The following is a 24,549-nucleotide window of genomic DNA, read 5'->3' as shown; positions in this document are numbered from 1 at the left end:
ATACCACCTCAAAGGGATGTATAATGTATAGACGTATTATATAAAAGTTTTACAACTTTGTGTTTTAAGTATTGATCGTAACAGTAGTAAGTGTATAAGTGCAAAAACGTACATAAAAGAATAAAACAACTTTGAAGATCAATAAAATAATGTCGATGTTAGCAGATCGTAAATTAGTTTAAAGACTTTTGAAAAGATTTGCGAGAGGGAAAGAACTTGACAAGGAGTTTAACGGCGAGAGTTGTAACGACTTTTCCTCTCGTGACAAGTCTTAAATCAGTCGTTTCGGTAGGCAAGGGAGACACACGTACACGATGTCACGTGACGTGCTGGCCGGCCAGCTGCTGCTTACAAGATGGCGGCTTTTGGGGTTGGATTTATTTCCCTATTGGTTCTAGTAGTCTTATTCGTTGCTCTAAGATATTAATCTTATCAGTCTTAGCTATTAACTTTTATACTGACCTCACAATTGCCCTTGTTATTAACACTTATATTACATACAGTCTAAATATTAAGAAAATGACTGTGCATAGTGTAATGCTTTATACGTCTATTCGTGTTTTACTCCTTATACAACGGTTTCGCCGATTTATTACGTTCTAGTCCCCGAAGTACTCGGTTAAGCCAGTCTGCCCCCGCATTGGGTGCGTAAAAAATTCATCAGCATCAATTAAAAAACGGATGATTGAAATTTCGAGCCGGCAACACATTCCTATCGGGGCTAATAAAAAAGCTGGAACGTGCTCAATTTGGAAACTGCGAGTAAAAAACGTCGGTATGATCAATTGGGTGGCCGCGCCGCGACAGCCATATGGAATATTTGATAAACTCTTGAAATTACAGGGTATTCCGTAATTTTTCACATGACAAAGGGCAGTCGAGCTACAATTACTTTGTCCAATTACTCCCCTCGCAGTCCGTCTGGTGTGTGCGCGTGTGGAAGCGTGCGCGCGCCAATATAACAAATACAGCGGGGCCTGATTAAAAACAATACGGCACCCCACGTCCCTAAACACACACAACACTGCCGATCCACGAACGATTCCGAACTGTGCAATTCTGTCTTTCTCTCTTTTACACTAGTAGTTCTGTATAAAGTTGTGGATCACTATCCTAACTATGGTTATTGTTCCCTCTAAGTGGAATCATCGTGGTTCTGATAAGATAAATCGTGTAAAACTGATTTGTTTTAGTTAGCTAATTCGTACTAATAATTTACCGGTTTTTATTGACTTGTGATGTTTGATGGCATACCTGGACTCTGGCTTCCGTAAGGTCTATCTTCATGGCGATCTCCTCACGCGTGTAGATGTCCGGGTAATGTGTTTCCTGGAAGGCTCTCTCCAACTCCTTTAGTTGTGCGGAAGTAAACGTGGTCCTGATCCTCCGTTGTTTCCGTTTCTCCGTCAGCACACCATCGTGGCCAGGGTAAACTTTGTATGGCAAGCCTCCTGAAACAAAACACCTTCATGTTAAGTTCACAATCAATATTCTATTTTGTTAACATTTGAACACATTTTGTGAGGTTAACGTTTATATTCCGCGGATACCACGATTTTGGTAGTTTAATTTTGATTTGAAGGTAATTTTCTTCATTTATTGCCTACTTGATCGTATTGGCGGATTTGTAATTTATTTTAATATTGAAGGCGTGACCATTCACGCGGTTCTCCAGCCTCGCTCAGAAGTCAGGTATAACATTATTGATCTTCACCTTGAGAAATTTGTTACCTTATTTGCAGTTTGGTTTACGAGCCAATTATAGAACGTTTGACGAGTAGATTCTGCTCGGGCCGAAACCAAAGTTAGTGAGCGGAGGGGTCACCTTGTAAAGTTAATTTTTAATCCGGTGGCGGGCCAGGCACTGCGGAGTTATAGAGACGGCGAGGAGGGCGGACATGTAAGGGATGACAAGTTCGACTCGATCGATACGGAGGAAAATGGCGGCGTGGCCACCCTTGCTGTGTCGTAAGACATCAGACATCTCCCCCGTCTCACAGGCTCAGCCACTCAGCTCGGCGCTTCTGCCCCAGCTCCAGCTGTTGCTCCCGATACAGACATATTGCCAACATTCAAACCGTTATTGTCTATATCGAGACTAATTCTACGTTTCTCACATTGATCTATCTTCAGTTCTCTGAAGTTTCACTGCGAGATAAATCAGGAAAAATATAAGTATTCGGACCAATAGTAATCAAAACAGATATCTTATCGTTTTAAACGCATATAACATCTTAGCAGTGTAAATAAACTGTTACCTTTCGTTAACAAACCTGCTGTAGTCATTTGTTTGAATTATCAATAAAAATTGTGTTATCATTAGTGTACTATTTATTTATACTTGACGTAAGTTGAGGAATATAATGGGTTTTAATCGTTCTAAACATAAGGAGAAAAAATGCCACTCACTATATTGCCATTTCAAGAAAGATATACTATTAATGTGGAATTAATTTTGTCATATTATCTCCTTCATTACATAGTAACAATAACTTCTCTTAAAAACTATTTATGAAGCGTTTAGGAATTTAAACTGGAGAAAATCATTTACAAAAGATTAATGCCACGCTGCAGAAGTTTATATTGAATAAGAAAATCCGAAAATTGTTTCATGCAGTACAATAAGAACGTTAAGACAGGTCTTGTTTACTACTACGTATGTTCTTCTATTTGTTTTACTCTTTTTTTACTCGTATATAATTCGGTAGAATCATTCACAGTTGTAATAAAACACTGTTATTGGTGTTCATTGTTTATGTTAACCAGTGTTAATACTTATATTAAATAGCCAACATAGAATTATTTTAGATAGCGAAACAATAATGTTAAAGTTAACTTCAATGTCTGGAGTAAAAAAATGTAAAAAATCTAAATATATTGTTAAAGACCTCGTTTTTCATTTGAAGTAATTGCATTTATTAATATAGGACAATTTTTAGACGTCAGAAATTTAACGTATTGGATATGCACTATTGACATTTATAAACAATTTCATGAAGCGAGAAGCCGATTAATGACCAACGACTGTGATCTCTTGCCCACACCAAAGGTGTGCTGAAGACTATAATGTCGGGGATAAAGAGTTTTACAGTATTGTATTAATGGATACAGTCATCCCACTGAGCTCGGCAGTATTGTTGTGCTGTAGAATTTATAGTGGGGGCAAGGAAAATAATATCCTGAGAGAAAATAAGAGAAAGGGTATTTTTCTAATAAAAGAAAGTGGATAGTGGAGTGTACGCGGCTTGGCGCGGCCCGGCCCGCCTGTGTCCACCGTCAGCAGTCGGCCATTACAGCTCCCTTAATGGCTACAGGCCGGTGTTCTTCTTCCTCTCTCCTCTCTAATGGAACTGCTCTGTCCGCTATCGTCTGTTACACCGCGATGGCGATGGCGATGGCGTGTCGGCAAGCAACCAGGACTAACGTAAACAGGACATTTTTTAAATTGAACCAAAAACTAAAATCGGTTTCTCTAGTCAACAAAGAATACTTTGATCACACCCTGTTCATCTATTTTTACGTCGAACTAAAATCAGTGAGATTTAAATTGCCTGATTAACTGTTTAAGAAATAGTGCGTAATACATTAGTTTCAAAGTTGTTTTAAGAAAACGTAACCTTGATCATTTGCATAGTTTCTAAACTCCCATTGAAATATTTTTCACAATTTTAACTTAGGTATTTTGATGTATTTAACTATTCAATAGTTGGATATTTTTCGTAATCTTAGAAAGGCGACCAATTTTTTTTGTAAAACATTTACAAAAAATGATATTTGTAAAGTACACAAAACAGGCAGTGTTAGATGTGAAGGCAGATATTGTGATAAAATGGTTAACATTCGAAGACTCTAGCTACTAACGTTTCTGAGAAAGGGTACATTGTATATTAAATTGCCTACTTTTGACAAATAGAAAACTTTTGTAACAAACCTGAAAAGTGTAATACGTGCCAAAATGCTCTTGTAGGTGTAAGTTGTGTATCCTCATTGTCACACTTATATTCTACGTACTTTTGTTTTCACAACTTTATTTTATGATTAATTTGTTTGGTTTCTTCAGCGCTTCGATCACTTTTTAAGATTCGCATTAAAATTCTCCTACAAAAGTTATATGCAGCTGTTATCCTCAATGTTTTCGTAACGTCACATTTTGGAAAATTAATTAAATTAAAATTGACAACAGCACCGAGAACTCCGAATAAACACATAACAACTTATAAGTTGTTATGTGTTTATGGCTACAAAATTGATATTTGGGAGTCTTATCCAAATTACATTATTTATACCAATTTATTCGGGTTACGTGTATTGCCATAAAATAATTTACTGAACAGTTAGGTTTTGTTTGGATCCTTAAAAATAGGTTGTACTAAACGCTTCTACCAACAGTCAACTCAAAAATAAACTCATAATAAATAAAATAATATTTAAACAAAACCATGAGATAAAACTCTAGGCAAAACAAGGAATAACCTTTTTAAACGATTAATTAATTATTAACGAAACAAAGAATGATAAACAATAAAAACAACAGTGCTTAATTTTTGAGCACCCCCTTAAGAGGAAGCATTTTCATTTCTAATTTGTATATATATATATATATAAATTGTGTGTATATATATATATATATATATATATATATATATATATATATATATATTGTATCAATTGTGAATTGGGTTGCGTTTGCTTTCACTTTTGACACCCTACAACTTGTGTATTGATGTGACTAACACCCCATAGCTAGTTGTATGACGTTATGTTGAGTGAATATGTTTTGATCTAGTATCAATTGTGAATTGGGTTGCGTTTGCTTTCACTTTTGACACCCTACAACTTGTGTATTGATGTGACTAACCCCATAGCTAGTTGTATGACGTTATGTTGGGTGAATATGTTTTGATCTAGTATCAATTGGGAATTGGGTTGAGTTTACTTTCACTTTTTACACCCTACAACTTGTGTATTGATGTGACTAACCCCATAGCTAGTTGTATGACGTTATGTTGAGTGAATATGTTTTGATCTAGTATCAATTGTGAATTGGGTTGCGTTTGCTTTCACTTTTGACACCCTACAACTTGTGTATTGATGTGACTAACCCCATAGCTAGTTGTATGACGTTATGTTGAGTGAATATGTTTTGATCTAGTATCAATTGTGAATTGGGTTGCGTTTGCTTTCACTTTTGACACCCTACAACTTGTGTATTGATGTGACTAACACCCGATAGCTAGTATATATAACGTTAGTTATATTAGCTAATCGCAGTGTATGAAACATCCGAGTCCCAGCTGGTGACATATTGTATTTGTTAACTCTTTTAGGATGAGCAGGCAGTTATCTGCCTGTACTAGTATTAAACAAAAAGAGGAACATGTACATATCAGCCCACTTTCATAAAATATTTATTTACTAAACAATTCCCATGAATAAAAAGATTTACTACATGGTAGCTTATCTTGTGATCATTACAAAGTATTTCAGAACTTATGTTGGCAGTACAATATCACATCTGTCTATTTTTAGTACAGCTGACATATAATAATTTGTATATATATATATATATATATATATATATTTATGAATTTGCAGATAATTTTCTAGCAATGGTCTAGATGTAGAAGATATTAAATTATTGATAGGTTTTGACCTTATTAGTTATTTGTTTTGTGTGTGTAGTAACAGTTTTTAAAACATGCTAAACCTGGGGATCGGCTCCTTGCTGACTGTTAACGTGTATGGCGCAGTGATAGAACCGACTTGTGGCACACGCTGTACAATATACAAGCCGGTCTCTAATTAGCCACAGACACTGTCTTACCCCTCCTGCCCACCACCAGTGCCACCGGATTGCCGAGGGATTATGTCCCTGTCAAGCCCACTGTCTCAGACCCGGTGCCCTGCCAATACATTCCACCAGACATCATGCCCTTCACCCTTCATCTTGGTCTCCCAATTATTCATTATTGTCCCATTTCTAGTGCGCTAACACTGGATATAGACTCTGTGCTTATTCACTGTGAGGTATTATTATATTTTCATAGATAGAAAATCTAAACTTGATGTAAAAACTCTAAAGTATAATATTAAAAACACACCCAAATTCCCTGAAAGTTGATATATATGAAACTATTTCTTGAATAAAGCCTCAGTACACAAATGTTATTAGAAAGGTTGTAATTTTATCCAAACTTTGTGCGATTTCTGGCGTAAAAATCTATAAACAATATCTATTGTACATACGTTGTGCTTTTTATTGTAATTTAGCAATTCTTGTCTTTTTATATGAGTAAATATTTCCTATCGGTCTTGCCTTCAAGGACCAGCATCTTCCTTTTCCCAAAATACTTATGCAGTATATTACACGCTTACCAGGGCCGGAAAAAGAGACAACGAGAGAGGGTTGATCTGCAGTGGCCAGTTATACAGTATATTACAATGGGCACTACGGTTGAATAAAAAGGCAATGTTAGGGGAATGAGCTGCAGTTTTCAGTTACTCGCTAACCAAGGCTAAATAAAGAGGGATTGAGAGCGAGATAAGACTCAGGTAGCTGTCTACTGTAGTTAGATGTTTAATAATCTTCTCTTAAAATGATAATGACGATAAATAGATTTTATTAATATCTGTATAGTGAAAATACAAAGCCAAGGAAAAACTGCTCTGTATTTAGGAACAAATAACATTGATTCAACGAGGATTTTAAATCTTCTTAGAATGTTTTTCTTCCAGGAGAAGAGTTTTCTAAAAGCCTTCCGACGGGAATGACATTAGGGTCCATTAAGGGAGCAGGAGGCCGATGTAATTGTGATAATGGAGACTCGGACCACCTGCACTTCTCAACACAACATAGCTCGGAGCCGAATCTCTGATTGTAGTTAGCCTGGTACAGTGGCTGGGGCACTGGTTCAGTTCATACCATAACTACGTGACGCTGAATTTTACAGAATATTAATACTCTCGATAAATAACATTCAAATAATTTGAATTCCTCATCATTCAATGCCATGGAATCCAAACAAACAATTTGGATATGTATTTATACAGTATAACAAAGACAATGTCTTTATACACATTTATTTAGTAACCTGTTTTTCGTAAATCACAATTCAAAACTTATTTATTATATATTAGTGCGTGGTTGATATGCAACTAAAGGGGATGATTTACATGAAATCATTTAGTATTCTTAGTAATAAACTAAAATAAAGTTATTTCATTTATATTTATTTATTTATATCACTTTCATATACACAAACATAATGCCACAGATTACTCGAGAAGGTTCCCACATGGGCAAAAGCTTGTGTGAGCGAGTCTATCTTCACTCGAGGCTGCAACTATCTATATTGTGGTCTTACGGTGCAATCCCCATTAACTGCACCATATTTGTGTTTAAAATACTGTAATTTTTTATATTGGTATTGTAAATTCTCACAATATTTTTACGTATATTCTCAGCATCCAGAATTGTGTTATTGATAAGATTGTGCAAATGTTTAGTGTGCAATTCAATGTTCGAAATGTTCGAAAATGTTGGCTATTTTCAGATTTTACAATTGTTTTACAGTCGGGTAAAACTTTTATAAATAGGTTCATTTCTAGACATTTTACAACTTTAAAAGCAACTTCTTACCTGGTATAATTTAAATGTATAACCCCTTAGAGTAAATTCTAGTTTACTTTTGTTGTTGGGAATTAAAAACATTAAAATAAAAATAAATAGGCATCTAAAGGTTTAAATGTAACATAAATCGTTCTCAGATCGTGTTTTTACCTTTTTAACACGAACTAAATAATTATAAATTGAATAATAGTTATATAAAAGAAAAATAAATTAAAGTCGCATTACATACAATCTTTTAATGCATTTATCTCATGTATATAAATATTATTTACGTGATTGCCGGTTTCTGGAACTAAACTTATAATCTTTTCGATACCCTCTAATTATAACCAAACCTGGGATTGATGTATTCTTTGTAAAAAAATCATCCATCGATTTTATGAAATACAATGTAGCGTTGCCGCATAATTGAAATTCATACTGAGGAACGTAGAATGTAAAATTTAGACTTTTTATAGGTATAAATCACGAGTGTAAATCAATTTTCACACAGGAGAGTAATATAAACTTTGTTTTTTGTAATGGTTTGAAGTCAAATCGATATGTGATAAATTAGTATTCGAGGAACACAACATTGTACACGAGAGAGTAGCCAACAGCTGCAGACCTTGCCGCTCTATCAAACTGCTCGTCCCATCAGCTTCATGTTTCCGCTCATTTTTCAGCGCAACAGCCCCGATATTTGTCAGACCGGTCTGGTCTCATCGTCTGCTCTATCTCACTCTCTCACCCTTGTCGAACGTGCGGAATTTTCCATATCACAGTTAGATTTAAATTGTAAATTTTTATATCTACCTTACATTATAAGTTTTAATATAAGACACGTCAGAAAGGTAAAATATATTTGTTTGAATAATGGTAGTATGTATAATGGTTGAATATGTCTGATTGGCTAGAATCACTTTGTAAATTAGTTGTGATTTATTATTTATTTATTGTTGGGATCGAAATCGACTTTTACAGTTCAGTATGCCTTTAAATACAGACCATTTTTGTAAACTACGATTATACTCAGGTAAAATGGAAACAAAAAGTTAATGACAAAAAACCCGCGATAGGATATTTTTTATTATTTTAAAGATATTTAAATTATTTTGATTTTGTTGTATTGGTAATATGGTGTAATATTGATTATGTTATTATGAATACAAAGTTATTTCTTCCTAATCACCTCAGGACTGATTGTGTACCCCTTTTGTTTGCACCGACTGTCTCACTCTGTATTCACACAATACGGCATATCATTCCCAAATTAGACAACAACAGGATGCCTTTGACACAAATGGGTTCTGCCACAGTCATTGCTCTGGTATTACGTTTAAACATACGAGTTTTGATAGTTGGTTTACAATTTTTTGTAAAGGAATTTTAAGAGAAGCTCATTGTCAACTTGTAATTTTAAACAAAAGAACATTCAATGCTGAGGGATCCGTTAAGACGTTCAGAGCACGTAGTGGGGTTTTCGGGATGTGTGGGTTCCTGCATTTTTGTAGTTAACGCAATATGATAATGCTCGTCCACGCACCGCTAGGATTTTGCAAAATTACTTACACGTGGTCGGGATCAACGTTATGGTACGGCCTTCATACTGCCAAGATTATAATCCATTTGAGCACGTTTAGGATGTCATAGAAAGAGCTATCAGGAAGTAACCGTCGGGATGAATTCTTTGAATTCTGAACTCTGGTTCAGCTTAACCAGACCCTAACGGAGGAATGAAGTAGGATTGACCAGGAGGTGAAAAGAGGATATACAGGGCATTGTGACTATTGGTCACAGAATGCACGTAGTTATCAGAACCCGATGTGGAAACAGAGTTCCCAACACCTCTAGACTACTCCAGATTCTGGAAAAACATCATGATTATCATGGTGCATTTTCTTATTTAATCGATTTTTAGATTTTTACTAACCAAAGTTAATTTTGTATAGTTGTTTTGTAAAAAATACTTCTTAATTATAAAAAACTTTATAAAGAACATATTTTAATTTGTTTCTTGATTGTATATATCTATTATAACATTAAAAATTGAAAAATATCATCCCAAATTTTCCCTATGTGTAGAATGCATAATAATAGAGGTTACCTCTGCAAACTGTCGACATTTAGGAAAATACAAAATATACTCACTCCGTTAGCTGCTACTCCCGTTAACCACATTTCTTACATTTTCGTGGTCAAACGTTCGCTACAATTATCATTAAGTAATTAATGTATCAATTAGTCACACATGTAGCATTTTCACAAACAAAGAGAGGGGGGATGTGATTTCTTAAACATTCAAGTAAGTTACGTTGTTTTCTATAGATTTGTATTCACAGATTATAAATTGTTTGTTTATATCTCTATAGGGCTATTATTTGTTAGCCAATTTTCACGAATTATACTAAATACTAATATACTTGTGTTTCATAATAAATGTAAAAGAAGCAGATTACTTTACTTTTGTAACTCAAGTTGGATGACAACTTTTCTAAATGGAATGTTACACTTAATTATGTTTTGGCACATTAACAGGCAAGAGCCACTAAAGCCGCATGAAACTTTTGTTTAAATTAAAACAGAAAGTGTAAAAGAAACTTATATAAGAAACACCGGTAGAGCAAAGATGGCAGTGGGGAGCCAGGAGATAAGTGTACCACGGGGCACGCCCTAATAGCGGTCCACCTCAACAGCTTGGCAGACAACTTCAATTATTTAATTTCATCAGAGTTTAGGCCGTGGAAGGGGGGGGTTGGGTCGGCAACACGGCACGGTAGCGTTACAATGGGAGTTCCAAGACTCATTTATCGATGTAACTGGAACTATGTTATATTGTGATCTTTGATCATTCCTCCGAACAATACATCCCTGCACACTAAAGTTAGTTATTATTCCAAAACTACGCCAATCTATGGGAATGGTCTGATTTAATTACTATTCTTCCATGTATCGTGATTGCATTTGGGTGCATGTATTACAAATATTTTATAAAATTATTGATGGATATATTATTAATACCTTTTTAAACGTATCCGTCTGATATGTCCGGTTATCACATTTACACACACTTTATCACATAAGTGTGTTTTTTCACAAACTTTATGAAAACATACATCATGTTCTACTGGAGTTTGTTGACATCCTTTTTGCTTGAAACCGATTAAGTATTGTAGCGTTTTTAAAGCTACATTGATTTATTTTTTTTATTAAAACTTAAATTAAATAAAAATTTTGGGATCGAAATATTGGGACTTAATTTTAGATTAGATTGTGAAATTTCAGGGTAAAAACGAACATGTAATCCTTTGGCAAGTTAGTACTGGTAGTTTTAAATTGTTAGGAAGGCAGGTTGACTGCCTTGAATTGATTAGAACTTGTCTTGTTGCGAGTATTGTTCTCCTGGTTTGATACAGCTGGACCAATGAGAGAGCACCACGGATGTCCTGCAAAGTTGATTGGAAAGGGAAGTATTTAAGCGCCCGCTCATAATTTTCGCCCTTCTTTTGGTTTTTTTTTGTGAGTAAAGTTAATTGCAGTGCGCCGTATTTCTTAAATTTTTCCGCGAGTGATTTTGAGGTAAGCACCAAATTTATTGTACGTTTTATTGAAATAGTCATCCTGATCTGATTTTAAATTAATTCTGTTGTCTTTTTTATAGGAAAAAATTAAATTCAAAGAAACTACAGAGCATTCTGAATAACTTATTCTCGAAGAACAATAGAGCATAATAGAATCATACAAGTTACATTTGGTTCATGCTTGCAAGAGAAGTGAATTAAAATTGAACTTTGTTAATAACTTTAATTGAGATTTGGAAAAGTAGTAATTTATTAATATTTAACTGGAACTGTTGTATTGTGAATTATTAATTGAAAATTAATTGAACTTTAATAATTGTTAGAGAGAGAGTTGTAATCTGAATTGCAGAGACTTGAAAGTTATGGTTCAAATAGTGTAAAGAGAAGTTTAAATTTTTATTTTGAATTTTGAGTGAACTTAGAAGTGAACATTTTTATTTTAGTTATTTCCAGATGGTATTTCATTTTTATTTTAAAAACTTTATTATTTTTTTTAGAAGAGAGCTCTGATTTTTATTTTGATATATTTGATTAATATTTTTATTTCTTGCCAAAGGAATTTTTAAATTTACTAAACGGTTTGTCAATTCTTTGTGGAAAATAGAGTGATAAAAATTCTGAAACGTTGAACTTATTAATTTGCCAGTTAAAAATAAATCCATTGTTTTTATTTAGAACTGTGATTTTTATTTTAGACAAACCAGATAATATTTAATAGTTAACAAATTTAGTAATACATTGTACTTAATATTCACTAGGATCTTTACTAATCAAAAAATATTTTATATCGTCTTGGATGTATTATTGATGATTTAAATATTAATACTCTGGAATATTAATATCAACAATCCAAGTCGTTATAAGTATTAATATATATATAATATATATATATATATATATATATATATATATATATATATATATACTGGTCCATTTAAAATCAATCCTCGTTTAAAATGCGTGGTTGAAAGGAGGAGGGCGAACTAGAAATGAGAATTATGTTTGATTCAGAAATAATGGCCTCAAGATGCGAATCTATTGCTTGTAATAAAATTACCATTGAGTTTGGAACTATCCATGAGAACAATATTAAACTTCAGATAATATTTCTAGCCTCTTATCTATGATCATTGAATTATGTAAAATATATTACTTAAATGATACTAATATATTCATCTAAACGTATTTTAAATTATTTTTTTTAATGTAATTTGTAAGAGTGTAAACCATTGTAAAGAAATAAGCTTATATTTAGTTGGTTAAAGAATGAATTTTATAATCGATCTACTAATGTTAAGTGTATTAGTGGATTTTAAGTGCCTACCTGTACGACTTGTCTATGTGGTATCATTCAATAGCTTGAACACTTACTGAATACAGGAAATCTAAATCACAGTACCCGTGGAAAGACGAAGCACCAACAGCAACGTCTGGTGTGTTTGTCTCGGTTGAGGGAACACCTGCTGAATGGAGTAGAGGAAATTTGAACTCGCAGTACCATTGGCAAGATGAAGCTGTGGCAGCAATGTCTGGGGTGTTTGTCTCGATTTGAGAGCACAATTGCTGAAAAGAGGGAGTCCAAACTGAGAACAGTAGCAAGGTGGAGCAGCAGCAATGTCTGGCGTGTTTATCTTGGTTTGAGAGAAAATTTGCCAAAAGAGAGAGTCCAAACTAAGAACAGTGGCAAGGTGGAGCAGCAGCAATGTCTGACGTGTTTGTCTCTGTTTGAGAGAACACTTGCTGAAAAGATGGAGGGAGTTGAAACTAACAGTACAGTGACAAGGTGGAGGAGCAGCAATGTCTGGCGTGTTTGTCTCTGTTTGAGAGAACACTTGCTGAAAAGATGGAGGGAGTTGAAACTAACAGTACAGTGATAAGGTGGAGCAGCAGCAATGTCTGACGTGTTTGTCTCTGTTTGAGAGAACACTTGCTGAAAAGATGGAGGGAGTTCAAACTAACAGTACAGTGGCAAGGTGGAGCAGCAGCAGCAATGCCTGGCGTGTTTGTCTCCGTTGAAGGAACACTTGCTTACTCCCCGGTCACTGTTTTATTCACCGAGCCCCGCATCCCATTATATTATTCCAGCTGCAGGGCCCCGGCCCCTTCTCTCCGTTAGCAGTTGTCATCTTTAAGTGCGGAAGACTTTTTCTTACCATGCTCTTGTATTTTATGTAACAGTATAACTTGATGAAAGGAGGCTCTTTGTGAGTTACTTGCTTGACACGCCCTAGCTCCGTTCTAAACTGCTTATATTTTTCAAAGTAATTTATTAGCCGTGATTATGATTGGTATGTATCCTTACTGTATTAATCGGTTTTTATAACGTTTTTATTGAATATCATATAGCAGTTGTAATTATATTTAATTTTAGTTTATTGATTAGACAAATAAAAACAATATGACTTTTAAATAGTTTTACGAGCGCTCTACTTTCTCATGAATTTTCTCATGATTGTTGAAATATACTATAAACAAACCATTACACCACCGTTCATATAACTCTTATAGCTCTATCGGTATTTTTCTTTAAGTTTATATCATTCTATTATACGATTAAACAATTTCGTTTAAATACAAATAATCTTTTATGTTGAATTATTATAAGAATATTATTTTAATATAATATCAGCATTCAATGTATAATGTTAGTGTCTGTCATAAATATCTATTATTACTTGATTGAGTAGCTGACGCAGTATAGGAATGAGGCATGTTGGCTACACATTACCTGCATAAATAGTATTTTTTATTTTACTTCAATGGATAATCATTCATGTAAACTGATCCAACCAGATTAAAATAACAGGCAATGGAAAAGTTGAAATACCCCTACTTTCTCTTAAGTCTTATGAGAGAAATGTAGTAGAAATATGCTGAACTTTTATGTACAATGTGTATAAAATGTTTCGTAAATCAAAGATTTGTGTCTAGAATTTTTACGTGCAAAAATATTTAATGTTGTTTACAAACTTTAAAGAATGTAATAATGTTGACATAAAAATTTTAAAAGATAAACTGTTTTATAATACAGTCTATACATAATACACATTTACTAACCACTTTGTTTACTTTATGCTATATTTAAAATAATAAAAAAGTCAATTATGGTAATTTTGTTTAGGATAAGATAAGCTGCCACCATTGATTCAAATAATGATAGGTTTCAAATTGGTTCCTAATAATAAATAATTTCTACATTTCCGAAAAAATGTTCAAGGGCACTTAAAAAGTTATATTTTTTGCTTTAAAGGGATTTTAAAATAGCTACAAAAGTAAATTTTAGGTTCAAACGTTATTTGATTAATTGTTTAGCTTTATTTGTTTTCCCAGAAAAGCTTTTACAATGTGCAAACAAAAGATACCTGTTTACTAAAAATGTTTGGCTCAGTACTGCATTGCTTTCGTTTTAAACATAATAACACACAAAGTATAAATAAGGAAGCACTTATATGATTCTAACTTGTTCTAATATAATTGAAAGTTTTTGCTAAATATCCGTTTAATTAACAAATAGAGAATAGAATGTATTAGGTACATATTTAGTTAATATTAAGCTTTATTTTTATTACTGTATCACTGAAGAGGAATATGTTGTGCTACCCGTTCTCAAATCTAACGTTTAACATAAATACACAGGTAAAAATAAAGTACTGTAATATGTGAAGTTTAGATAAATCTATTACAAGCAGCCCAAATAACATTATTCAAAAAAGTAATGTTTATTGTAAAATTAAAAATAACGAAAAATTAACTAACTAATTTTAAAAATTTTAATATTTTCTATATTAGACTATGCAAAACCAATACGAAATTGTAATTTCCGATGCATACAAAACTATTTTAAAATTTCACCCAGCATTTTAATATTTTTTTAAATACAGTAGGACCTTGATATATCGAACCTCAAGAGGATTTACAAAACTTCGATATATCAAGAATTTCGATATAATGAGGTTTCGATATATCAAGGCTGTTTGGGGCAGACTTCGATATATAGAGGTTTACAACTGTTGTTGTATTATTCATTATATCAAGGTTAACTCTGACAGACTTCGATATATAGAGGTCCACACCCACTACAATAATACAGTACAATTAAGAATCGTAAATTACTTTATCGGGAAATGTGAATAAGAAATTATAACAAGTACACCATACATCAATTTAAATTTATTTATTTTTTAACTAAACGTATAGAGTTAATATTATTACATAAAATATGAATATGAAATACTGTAACGTCTTAAAAAGTTATGTTGTACAGTATAAATACTCAAGTCTGAAATACGGTTCTAATGTACTGTATTTTAAATGTTTAAAATGCTACTGTAATGTAGGCTTACGTTCATGTTATAAAGAGTTTGCAAAACCTATTTACTGTTGTTAAAATAAATCTGAAATTGTAGTTTGTCTACTTGTGGAAAGTCACTTTGTCCAACGCGTCGTCTAAAATGGATAAAGACTGGATTATTTTTGTCATCCATAGACGTCTTCTTTTGGAGGAAACTTCGCAACGTGTTGATGGCGCACACCGGGCATCGCGAAGGGGTGGGGTCAGGCGTTTCGACTTCGTTGTCATCATCCTCGCCGTCCTCGACTACACTGTCTTCTACACTCATGTCCTTGGAAACGGATGCAATAATATCTGCATCGCTTAATTGGCCGCAAGTAGCAAGCTCGTCATCGACGGCCACAAAGTCTTCGAAAAGACAGCCCTTCCAAAGCAAGGGCCTGAGTCACTTGTCTCCACAGTACAGGACTAGCAAGTTCACCGTTATCCGTTTCAACAATTGAACAGTCTTCTACAACACTTTCCTCTTCTTCGTCAACTTGCTGTTTAAAGCCAACTTTTCTTGAAGCAGTTCTTTATAGTATTTTCGGTAAAATTGTTCCACGCCTTCCACATTGCATTAAGTATGCTTATTTTTGTAGGGGTTTTGTCCTCGAGGTCACAAAGGAAGAGGCGTACAACCTCCTTCCATTAATGAACTTTAAAGTTTCTTAATTATTCCTTGATCCAATGGCTGTAGCTTGGATGTGGTGTTTAGAGGTAAGAAATCGATTTTTAAGTTTTTCATCTTTGGGATGTCACAGTGAGCAGTAGCGTTGTCAATAAACAAGAGTATTTTTTTTCTTCTTTTTCTTCATTTGTCTGTCCAAGTCCGTTAGCCATTTCTCAAAAACCCCTGAGTTCATCCATGACTTTTTATTTGATGTGTAGTCCATTGGAAAGCTTTGAACCCCTTTGAAACACCTTGGATTTTTAGATTTTTCCTATCATCAATGGTTTTAAGCTTCACGGTGTCAATTTGATTTGTTCCAAGCAGCAATGTAACTCTTTGTTTACTATTCTTACCTCCGTGGCAAGTGTCACCTTTTAAAAGTTAAAGTTTTGTCAGGAAGACACTGGTAAAAAAAGACCTGTTTCGTCCGCATTAAAAATATCGTCAGGTTTTGTATCCCTTGACAAGATCAGGCAGTTTTTGCGACCATTCTGTGCAAACATTGCCATCGACACTCGCACTTTTTCGCCAGTCACCTTTTTGAAAATCACTTCATTTCTTTTTTTTTAAAGTTTTGGAAGCCAACCGTTGCTTGCTCGAAAGTCAGGTTTATTTAATTGCGCAGCAAACTGTGCTGCTTTTTCATTTTAAAATTGGCCACTTACAGGATGGTTTTTATCACGGCACTGTTTTAACCACTGATAAACACTTTCATCTACGTCCTTGAATTCGGGTCCTTTTTATTCTCTTGCACGAAGTTCCTTGGCGTTCATATTTTTCTCTATTTTTCAATATGGTCGAGAGAGTATTCCCTGGGTATACCAAACTCCTTTGCAATGTCACTTTTTTTCTTATTCCCGGCGTCCACAGTCTCTATAAGTTTAACTTTACCTTGATAAGATAAAGTTTTTCCGTTTTGCCATCGCACTTTTAAACAAAACAGTGTCACAGTTGAAAATCTGCCACGCACAATAATTCACTAAGATAACCTCAACTCGCACTAATCGCGGTAACGTCAAAATTAAACTGAGAGTGGAGTGGTGATCCACCACTGGCGTCTACAGAAAACAAAGGAGTGTCGGTGGTGTGGGTTTCAAGTCTCGACATGAAAAATTACGGTACCTACTCTACTTTGATGGTTGTTCGTTTGCACAATACGACAATACAGTACTAAAGTTCGTTTCGTTGATAAACTGAAACTTCGATATGTTGAGGTAATTATAAGAAAAACTTCGATATATAGAGGTAAAAAATAGGCAAAATTATTGGCGAAAGTTCGATATATGAGGTTATTTACTTGAAATCTTCGATATGTAGAGGGTAAAATTAGCATTGAAGTAATTGGGACATTCAAGGGGAATGACAAAACTTAGATTTATCGAGGAATTCGATATATTGAGGTTCGATATATCAAGGTCCTACTGTATTTTTTTTTTTACTTTCAGTGCATGTGTCGTTCTTTATAATATAATCCAACTATTTGAATTTAGGAATGGCTGACTTTAGGACAAGCTATAACAACGAAAAATTAGTAAACACTTCGCAGATGAACGTATTTATATATCAGAAAGTATTAATTTATTTTATTTTGAATAATTTTTATCTGATTTTTAGAGTATAAGTTTCTTAATAAGGAAAATGTGCCAATTAAAATGTATTATTTTTTTGTGTGTGCTTATTTTGTTGTACAGTATTATTTCACATTCTAAAATTAGAACATTTCAATCTGTCAATTGAATATCCTAATGTACAGAAATAAGCGTGTTGCTAAAACGACAATCAACTATATTATGCTTAAAACTATTATTACACTCTTAAATTAATTTAAAGACCCGTTGTGCCAATCGATTTCTGGTATTAAACTGATCGTGTAAAGTTAAAAAATATACCGAATCTTGAAAACATGTTAACACGGGATATTATATAGTACGGTTTATAGTTTTGTTATCAGTGTAATAAAGACTAACAAGAGTGTGAAGAATACTGTTCCATTAGAGAGGTAATGACGGACGGTGAATGTGTTTCTAGATTTGGAAATATGTATCGTAAAAATTCTAGTATTTAACAAATAATCCTGGGAACAAAGATCACGTTAGCATTTCTTTACTTTTGACTAACTGTGAAGGATAACCAAATTGTTATAATATAAATATAACGCTATTCATATTTCATGATGGTTCAAACATATGAAAAGATTGTAGATAATTCCGAGATAAGTTAATAAACATTTACTAAGTATGCATTGGTGATAAACATTACATATATTAGAAAAATATTAACTTTTATCAGGACTAATTTTAATACAACTGTCGTATGTAGCAATTCATACATCAGTATCAATTAAAAGTGAACATATGCATGAGTCAGTTCACAATAAAGAACAAGTTTTTTTGAAAGATCTAAAACTCCGAATAAAATATTAATAACAAAAGTCAAGGATATTGCGTGAATGAGTGTAAAGATAACCAACAAGAGTATGGAGACTACTATAACATTAGAGAGATTGTGACGGACTGTGAATGTGCGGTGTGGCTGTGGGGAACCGCAAACACTGCTCCTGGTTAATACCTGTTAGTCCTCACTAATACTACCTTGCATATTCGAAATACGAATATAGCAGGATATCCTACTGTATGGTTTATATTTTAGTTATCAGTGTTACAAAGAATAACAAGTATGAGGAGTCTACTATAACAGTAGAGAGATTGTGACGGACTGTGAATGTGCGGTGTGGCTGTGGGGAACCGCAAACACTGCTCCTGGTTAATACCTGTTAGTCCTCACTAATACTACCTTGCATATTCGAAATACGAATATAGCAGGATATCCTACTGTATGGTTTATATTTTAGTTATCAGTGTTACAAAGAATAACAAGTATGAGGAGTCTACTATAACAGTAGAGAGATTGTGACGGACTGTGAATGTGCGGTGTGGCTGTGGGGAACCGCAAACACTGCTCCTGGTTAATACCTGTTAGTCCTCACTAATACTACCTTGCATATTCGAAATACGAATATAGCAGGATATCCTACTGTATGGTTTATATTTTAGTTATCAGTGTTACAAAGAATAACAAGTATGAGGAGTCTACTATAACAGTAGAGAGATTGTGACGGACTGTGAATGTGCGGTGTGGCTGTGGGGAACCGCAAACACTGCTCCTGGTTAATACCTGTTAGTCCTCACTAATACTACCTTGCATATTCGAAATACGAATATAGCAGGATATCCTACTGTATGGTTTATAGTTTAGTTATCAGTGTTACAAAGAATAACAAGTACGAGGAGACCACTATAACAGTAGAGAGATTGTGACGGACTGTGAATGGGGAACCGCAAACACTGCTCCTGGTTAATACCTGTTAGTCCTCACTAATACTACCTTGCATATTCGAAATACGAATATAGCAGGATATCCTACTGTATGGTTTATAGTTTAGTTATCAGTGTTACAAAGAATAACAAGTATGAGGAGACCACTATAACAGTAGAGAGATTGTGACGGACTGTGAATGTGCGGTGTGGCTGTGGGGAACCGCAAACACTGCTCCTGGTTAATACCTGTTAGTCCTCACTAATGCTATCCTGCATACACGAAATACGAATATAGCAGGATATCCTACTATATGGTTTATATTTTAGTTATCAGTGTTACAAAGAATAACAAGTACGAGGAGACCACTATAACAGTAGAGAGATTGTGACGGACTGTGAATGGCGGAACCGCAAACACTGCTCCTGGTTAATACCTGTTAGTCCTCACTAATACTACCTTGCATATTCGAAATACGAATATAGCAGGATATCCTACTGTATGGTTTATAGTTTTAGTTATCAGTGTTACAAAGAATAACAAGTATGAGGAGTCTACTATAACAGTAGAGAGATTGTGACGGACTGTGAATGTGCGGTGTGGCTGTGGGGAACCGCAAACACTGCTCCTGGTTAATACCTGTTAGTCCTCACTAATACTACCTTGCATATTCGAAATACGAATATAGCAGGATATCCTACTGTATGGTTTATATTTTAGTTATCAGTGTTACAAAGAATAACAAGTATGAGGAGTCTACTATAACAGTAGAGAGATTGTGACGGACTGTGAATGTGCGGTGTGGCTGTGGGGAACCGCAAACACTGCTCCTGGTTAATACCTGTAAGTCCTTACTAATACTACCTTGCATATTCGAAATACGAATATAGCAGGATATCCTACTGTATGGTTTATATTTTAGTTATCAGTGTTACAAAGAATAACAAGTATGAGGAGTCTACTATAACAGTAGAGAGATTGTGACGGACTGTGAATGTGCGGTGTGTCTGTGGGGAACCGCAAACACTGCTCCTGGTTAATACCTGTTAGTCCTCACTAATGCTATCCTGCATACACGACATACCAATATAGCAGGATATCCTACTGTATGGTTTATATTTTAGTTATCAGTGTTACAAAGAATAACAAGTATGAGGAGTCTACTATAACAGTAGAGAGATTGTGACGGACTGTGAATGTGCGGTGTGGCTGTGGGGAACCGCAAACACTGCTCCTGGTTAATACCTGTTAGTCCTCACTAATGCTATCCTGCATACTCGATGTACTTACAAAACCGAATACCCTTTTTTACGGTTGATTGTTGTCTTGTTATAACGGTTAATGAGCATATGGTGATTGTTAGAAGGTATCTGTTACACCTTTAGTCATTTCCTAGGCCTAATATAAACACACAAAAGTTATTCACTTTTCATAGCAGAACAATTCATTGCATCTTTTTACAATAAACGGTCAGAGTCAACTTACAATTTACAATTAATTTGATTACTCACTTTGAGTTGATGTTTATTGAGCGCCACTCCGTAAACTTTTGGCTAATTCTGACGCCTTTGATCAGGGGAATAACATAATTTGTTCCAAAATATGTATTATAAGGCATATAAGTCATTTGTTATGGAATTTACTGGACATAATTTTTTTAATTTTACTGTGTTGAGGTAATGTGAAAATTCTACAGAAGTGCTCATAGAAGTTTATCAAAAAATTCCGGAAATACTTTAATATAAAATGCTGTCGAACAATTCTCCGAACAAAAGTAACGCCGAATAAGATATATGTAAATATAATTGTTATGTAGGAAATTCTTTCCTCAGTTTTTTGTTAATGCTAGCCTACTAATTGAATTTAAATGCACTTGAGTGCTTAAAACTAAATATTTGAGACTAATTTAGAAAAAGCTTATGTTTTTCTCTTTTGTGAATACTCTCAGGATTGTGTGGGCAATGCATCGGTTTACCCATTAACCCTGAGTCTCACCAATTGAGTTTTAAAATTGCACAACTATTCTTTTTCTAAAAGTGTTGTTTAGCATAGTAAAAGCAAAAAGGAGCAATTTACAATATACGGTACCGGAATATCAACATACATTCTTAACTGTTTCAACCATTGCAAATTAGTATTTGTTTAATATTGCGTCTAAAACGAAGTACATTTATCATAAATCATGTAATTTATTTTAAGGAATGCATAATATTAAATGTTTATTATAAAAATTGTCATGGTTTTATAGGTATTTTTGTAAAACATCTAAATTTGATGTGTTATAACACACATTAAAAACTAAATATATTTTTAGAGTGATGAAATAATATATATTTTGAAAAATATATTTATGAACGTGTATACTTATATGTATATATTTATAAGAAAGACAAAAAGACTTCTTAAATATTCCTTTAATATTTTGACGAATTGTCGTTGTCAACAAGGTACAAAATAACAAAATATTTTACAATATATATCTGTTAACACAACAATAGGTGGCAGTTGTACATTTTCAAATACATACTAAACCTAATTTAATAATTAAGTTTTCTTTGAAAACGTAAATGAATTATAAGAATTCATATGTGAAACTGAATGTATTAAAAAAGATACAAAAGTTATGGTTAATTGCAGAATATATAGGTTCAAACAAGTTCATAGCTTTTTATGAAGCAGATAGATATATACATTTAGTCTAAATATGTTTATTCTAAAATATAATGTCTGCAACATTGTACAAAAGTATTTACACCAAAATATTATCTTTTTTTAGTCTAAATGGCAATTTTGATTTTAACACCAACTGGTATGCTTGTTCTAATTTGTCCATTTGAATTTTGGAGGAATCTTCCGGTACCTTACAAATCCCTTTTAAAGAAAAACATTGATTAAAATCTTTTTTATGGGCTAATTCATATTGAGAAACTAATTTATCATCTTGCTGATTGAATGAAGACCGATGGATATACATTCTTTTATGTAAGGGATTTGTAGTCAAATCGACATAGTCTTTTGGACAAAATTTACAAGACAATTGATAAACAACATTTTTAGATCTACAGTTGATATTTTTACGAATAGGCTACCATAAGTTTTCTTGGTCGTACTACTTATAAAGGTTTTTGAAATATTTAGAATTTTGTATGTAGCACAGCGTTTATATTGATAAGAATTGCAACCTAAATAATGTTTACTGCTTTCTAAATGTATAATTTGGTTTGCTAATAATTGGCCCGTACCAAAAGATTTCTTAAATTAGGTGTTTTACTAAAAATTATTCTAGGGGCCTTAAAAACAAATTTTGAGTATGTATAATTATACTCAAATACTTATATTGAATGTAACAGATTAAATATGATTAAAAATATAATAGCACATAGACCATAAATTTCCTGTCTCACATTATATTTCTGTAAGTTTAAAATATTTAATTTATTGCAACATTAAATATAGATATTATATATTTTACAAAGACAAATATAATTATGAATTATTTTTTAGTTATTCATAAACGTATAAAAAATTGCATATTTTCATTCATTTGCTAATTATTGTGAATTTCTTTTGTTAACTGTTAAATTTTCATAAGCTACCACATAACACTCATAAACACATATATAACTAAAGAGTATATTTAATTTAGATTCTATATGAAATAAGGACATTTTTTGCAATATTTTGAAATATATTACTTTTATACTCTCTTCCGGTCTCAATTGAAGAATTGAATTGTTGATAAAAATAGCTGTATACCTTATTAACTCAGTTATCTAATACTGCTTTATTCATATCCGACTAGGTTTCGCACCTTAAAAACTACAGGCTTTTTTGTATTATCTAAAACATCTGTTTTAAAGTTGAATATTTCTGTTTATAGATTTTCTCTTCCAAATACAGCGCGTCACGTAAAGAGGTATATGCGTTAAAATAGTATTGCCTTCTCTTTTCTTTACCGATCATTGAGATACTCCACACACTCCATAAAGAAGTAACTAAGTGAAAACTAAAATCTCTCTTATTCTCGAAGAAACAAAATGACTATCGAAAAAATAAATGCAGTGTTGTTTCCAATGGGGTATTATGAAAATACAATTGATTCTCAATAATGTAATGTGATGTAATATGCTTTTTATAATATGCTGTTATAAGTGGTTATTATTATTTTAAATAAACAGTTTTTAGATTTTAACAAACAATAGTGAAGTTATAAATCAGAAAAGCAGTAAGTGTTGTACAGAAAAAATGAACATGTTTTCTTTTTTTCTTTCAGTCGTTAGGTTTTACGATAAATGTTTAAACTGACTTTACGCGTAGTTATGAAATTAAAATTATTCTGTATAAGCATTTAGAGACATTTTCATAAATAATATAGTTGTTTTTAGGGCTAAAAATTCTCAGTTATACGTTAAATATTATTTTTAGAGATAGATGTTATGTTCAGAATTATAAAAAACAAAGCTATTATTTCAAATCTGAAACCCAAAGAAATTTAATTTAAACTATGGAGTGGTTTTATAAGCAATTTATTAAATTCTTCTATAGTAGTATTGAAGAGATATACAGGTTGATATTATTAACATTTCTACTTTCATAACTAGATGCACTTTTATATTCAGAGTATTCAGTTATAGAAAATATATCTCGCTATACACGAAGTGATATTCAACTCTAAATAAGAATTTGACTTGGAAGACAGTATAAGTTCTTTTTACTTTCTTGTACATTTTTAGTATATAGTTTTATGTCTTGTAGTTCAAACTGAAAATTATTGATTGTTCGCTTTTTTGTAATAGAGATCGAAAAGCCACAAAGATGTAAAATAGTTAATACACTAAGATTGTTATACATTCTGTGAACAAATGTAAGAAATAAAGAATGATTTAAAAATAAGTGCGTTACGTTAATTTGAAGTTTGATTACTATGGCATACTATTTTAGATTTTTTACACATTTTCTATCATTCTATAAACATAGTTAAACAAACTATACTATTAAAAACCTAGGTTGGGATTGAAGCGTAGAATTTATTCAGGTTGTC

The 24,549-nt window shown here is 33.1% G+C and overlaps 1 protein-coding gene across 1 annotated transcript in view; it reads right to left on the bottom strand.

Moving 5' to 3' along the window:
* Window positions 1–24,549, bottom strand: part of LOC124358403 (paired mesoderm homeobox protein 2A-like) — a 61,774-nt gene that overhangs the window by 34,820 nt on the left and 2,405 nt on the right. The window contains exon 2 of the mRNA XM_046810704.1: window positions 1,255–1,451. Coding sequence (XP_046666660.1) covers window positions 1,255–1,451 — 197 coding nt within the window. The remainder of the gene's footprint in view (window positions 1–1,254; window positions 1,452–24,549) is intronic.

Source organism: Homalodisca vitripennis, chromosome 3, assembly GCF_021130785.1.
Source record: "Homalodisca vitripennis isolate AUS2020 chromosome 3, UT_GWSS_2.1, whole genome shotgun sequence".
Classification (NCBI taxonomy): domain Eukaryota; kingdom Metazoa; phylum Arthropoda; class Insecta; order Hemiptera; family Cicadellidae; genus Homalodisca; species Homalodisca vitripennis.
The sequence above is the reverse complement of the archived record's forward strand: the minus strand, read 5'-3'. Positions and strand labels throughout refer to the sequence as shown.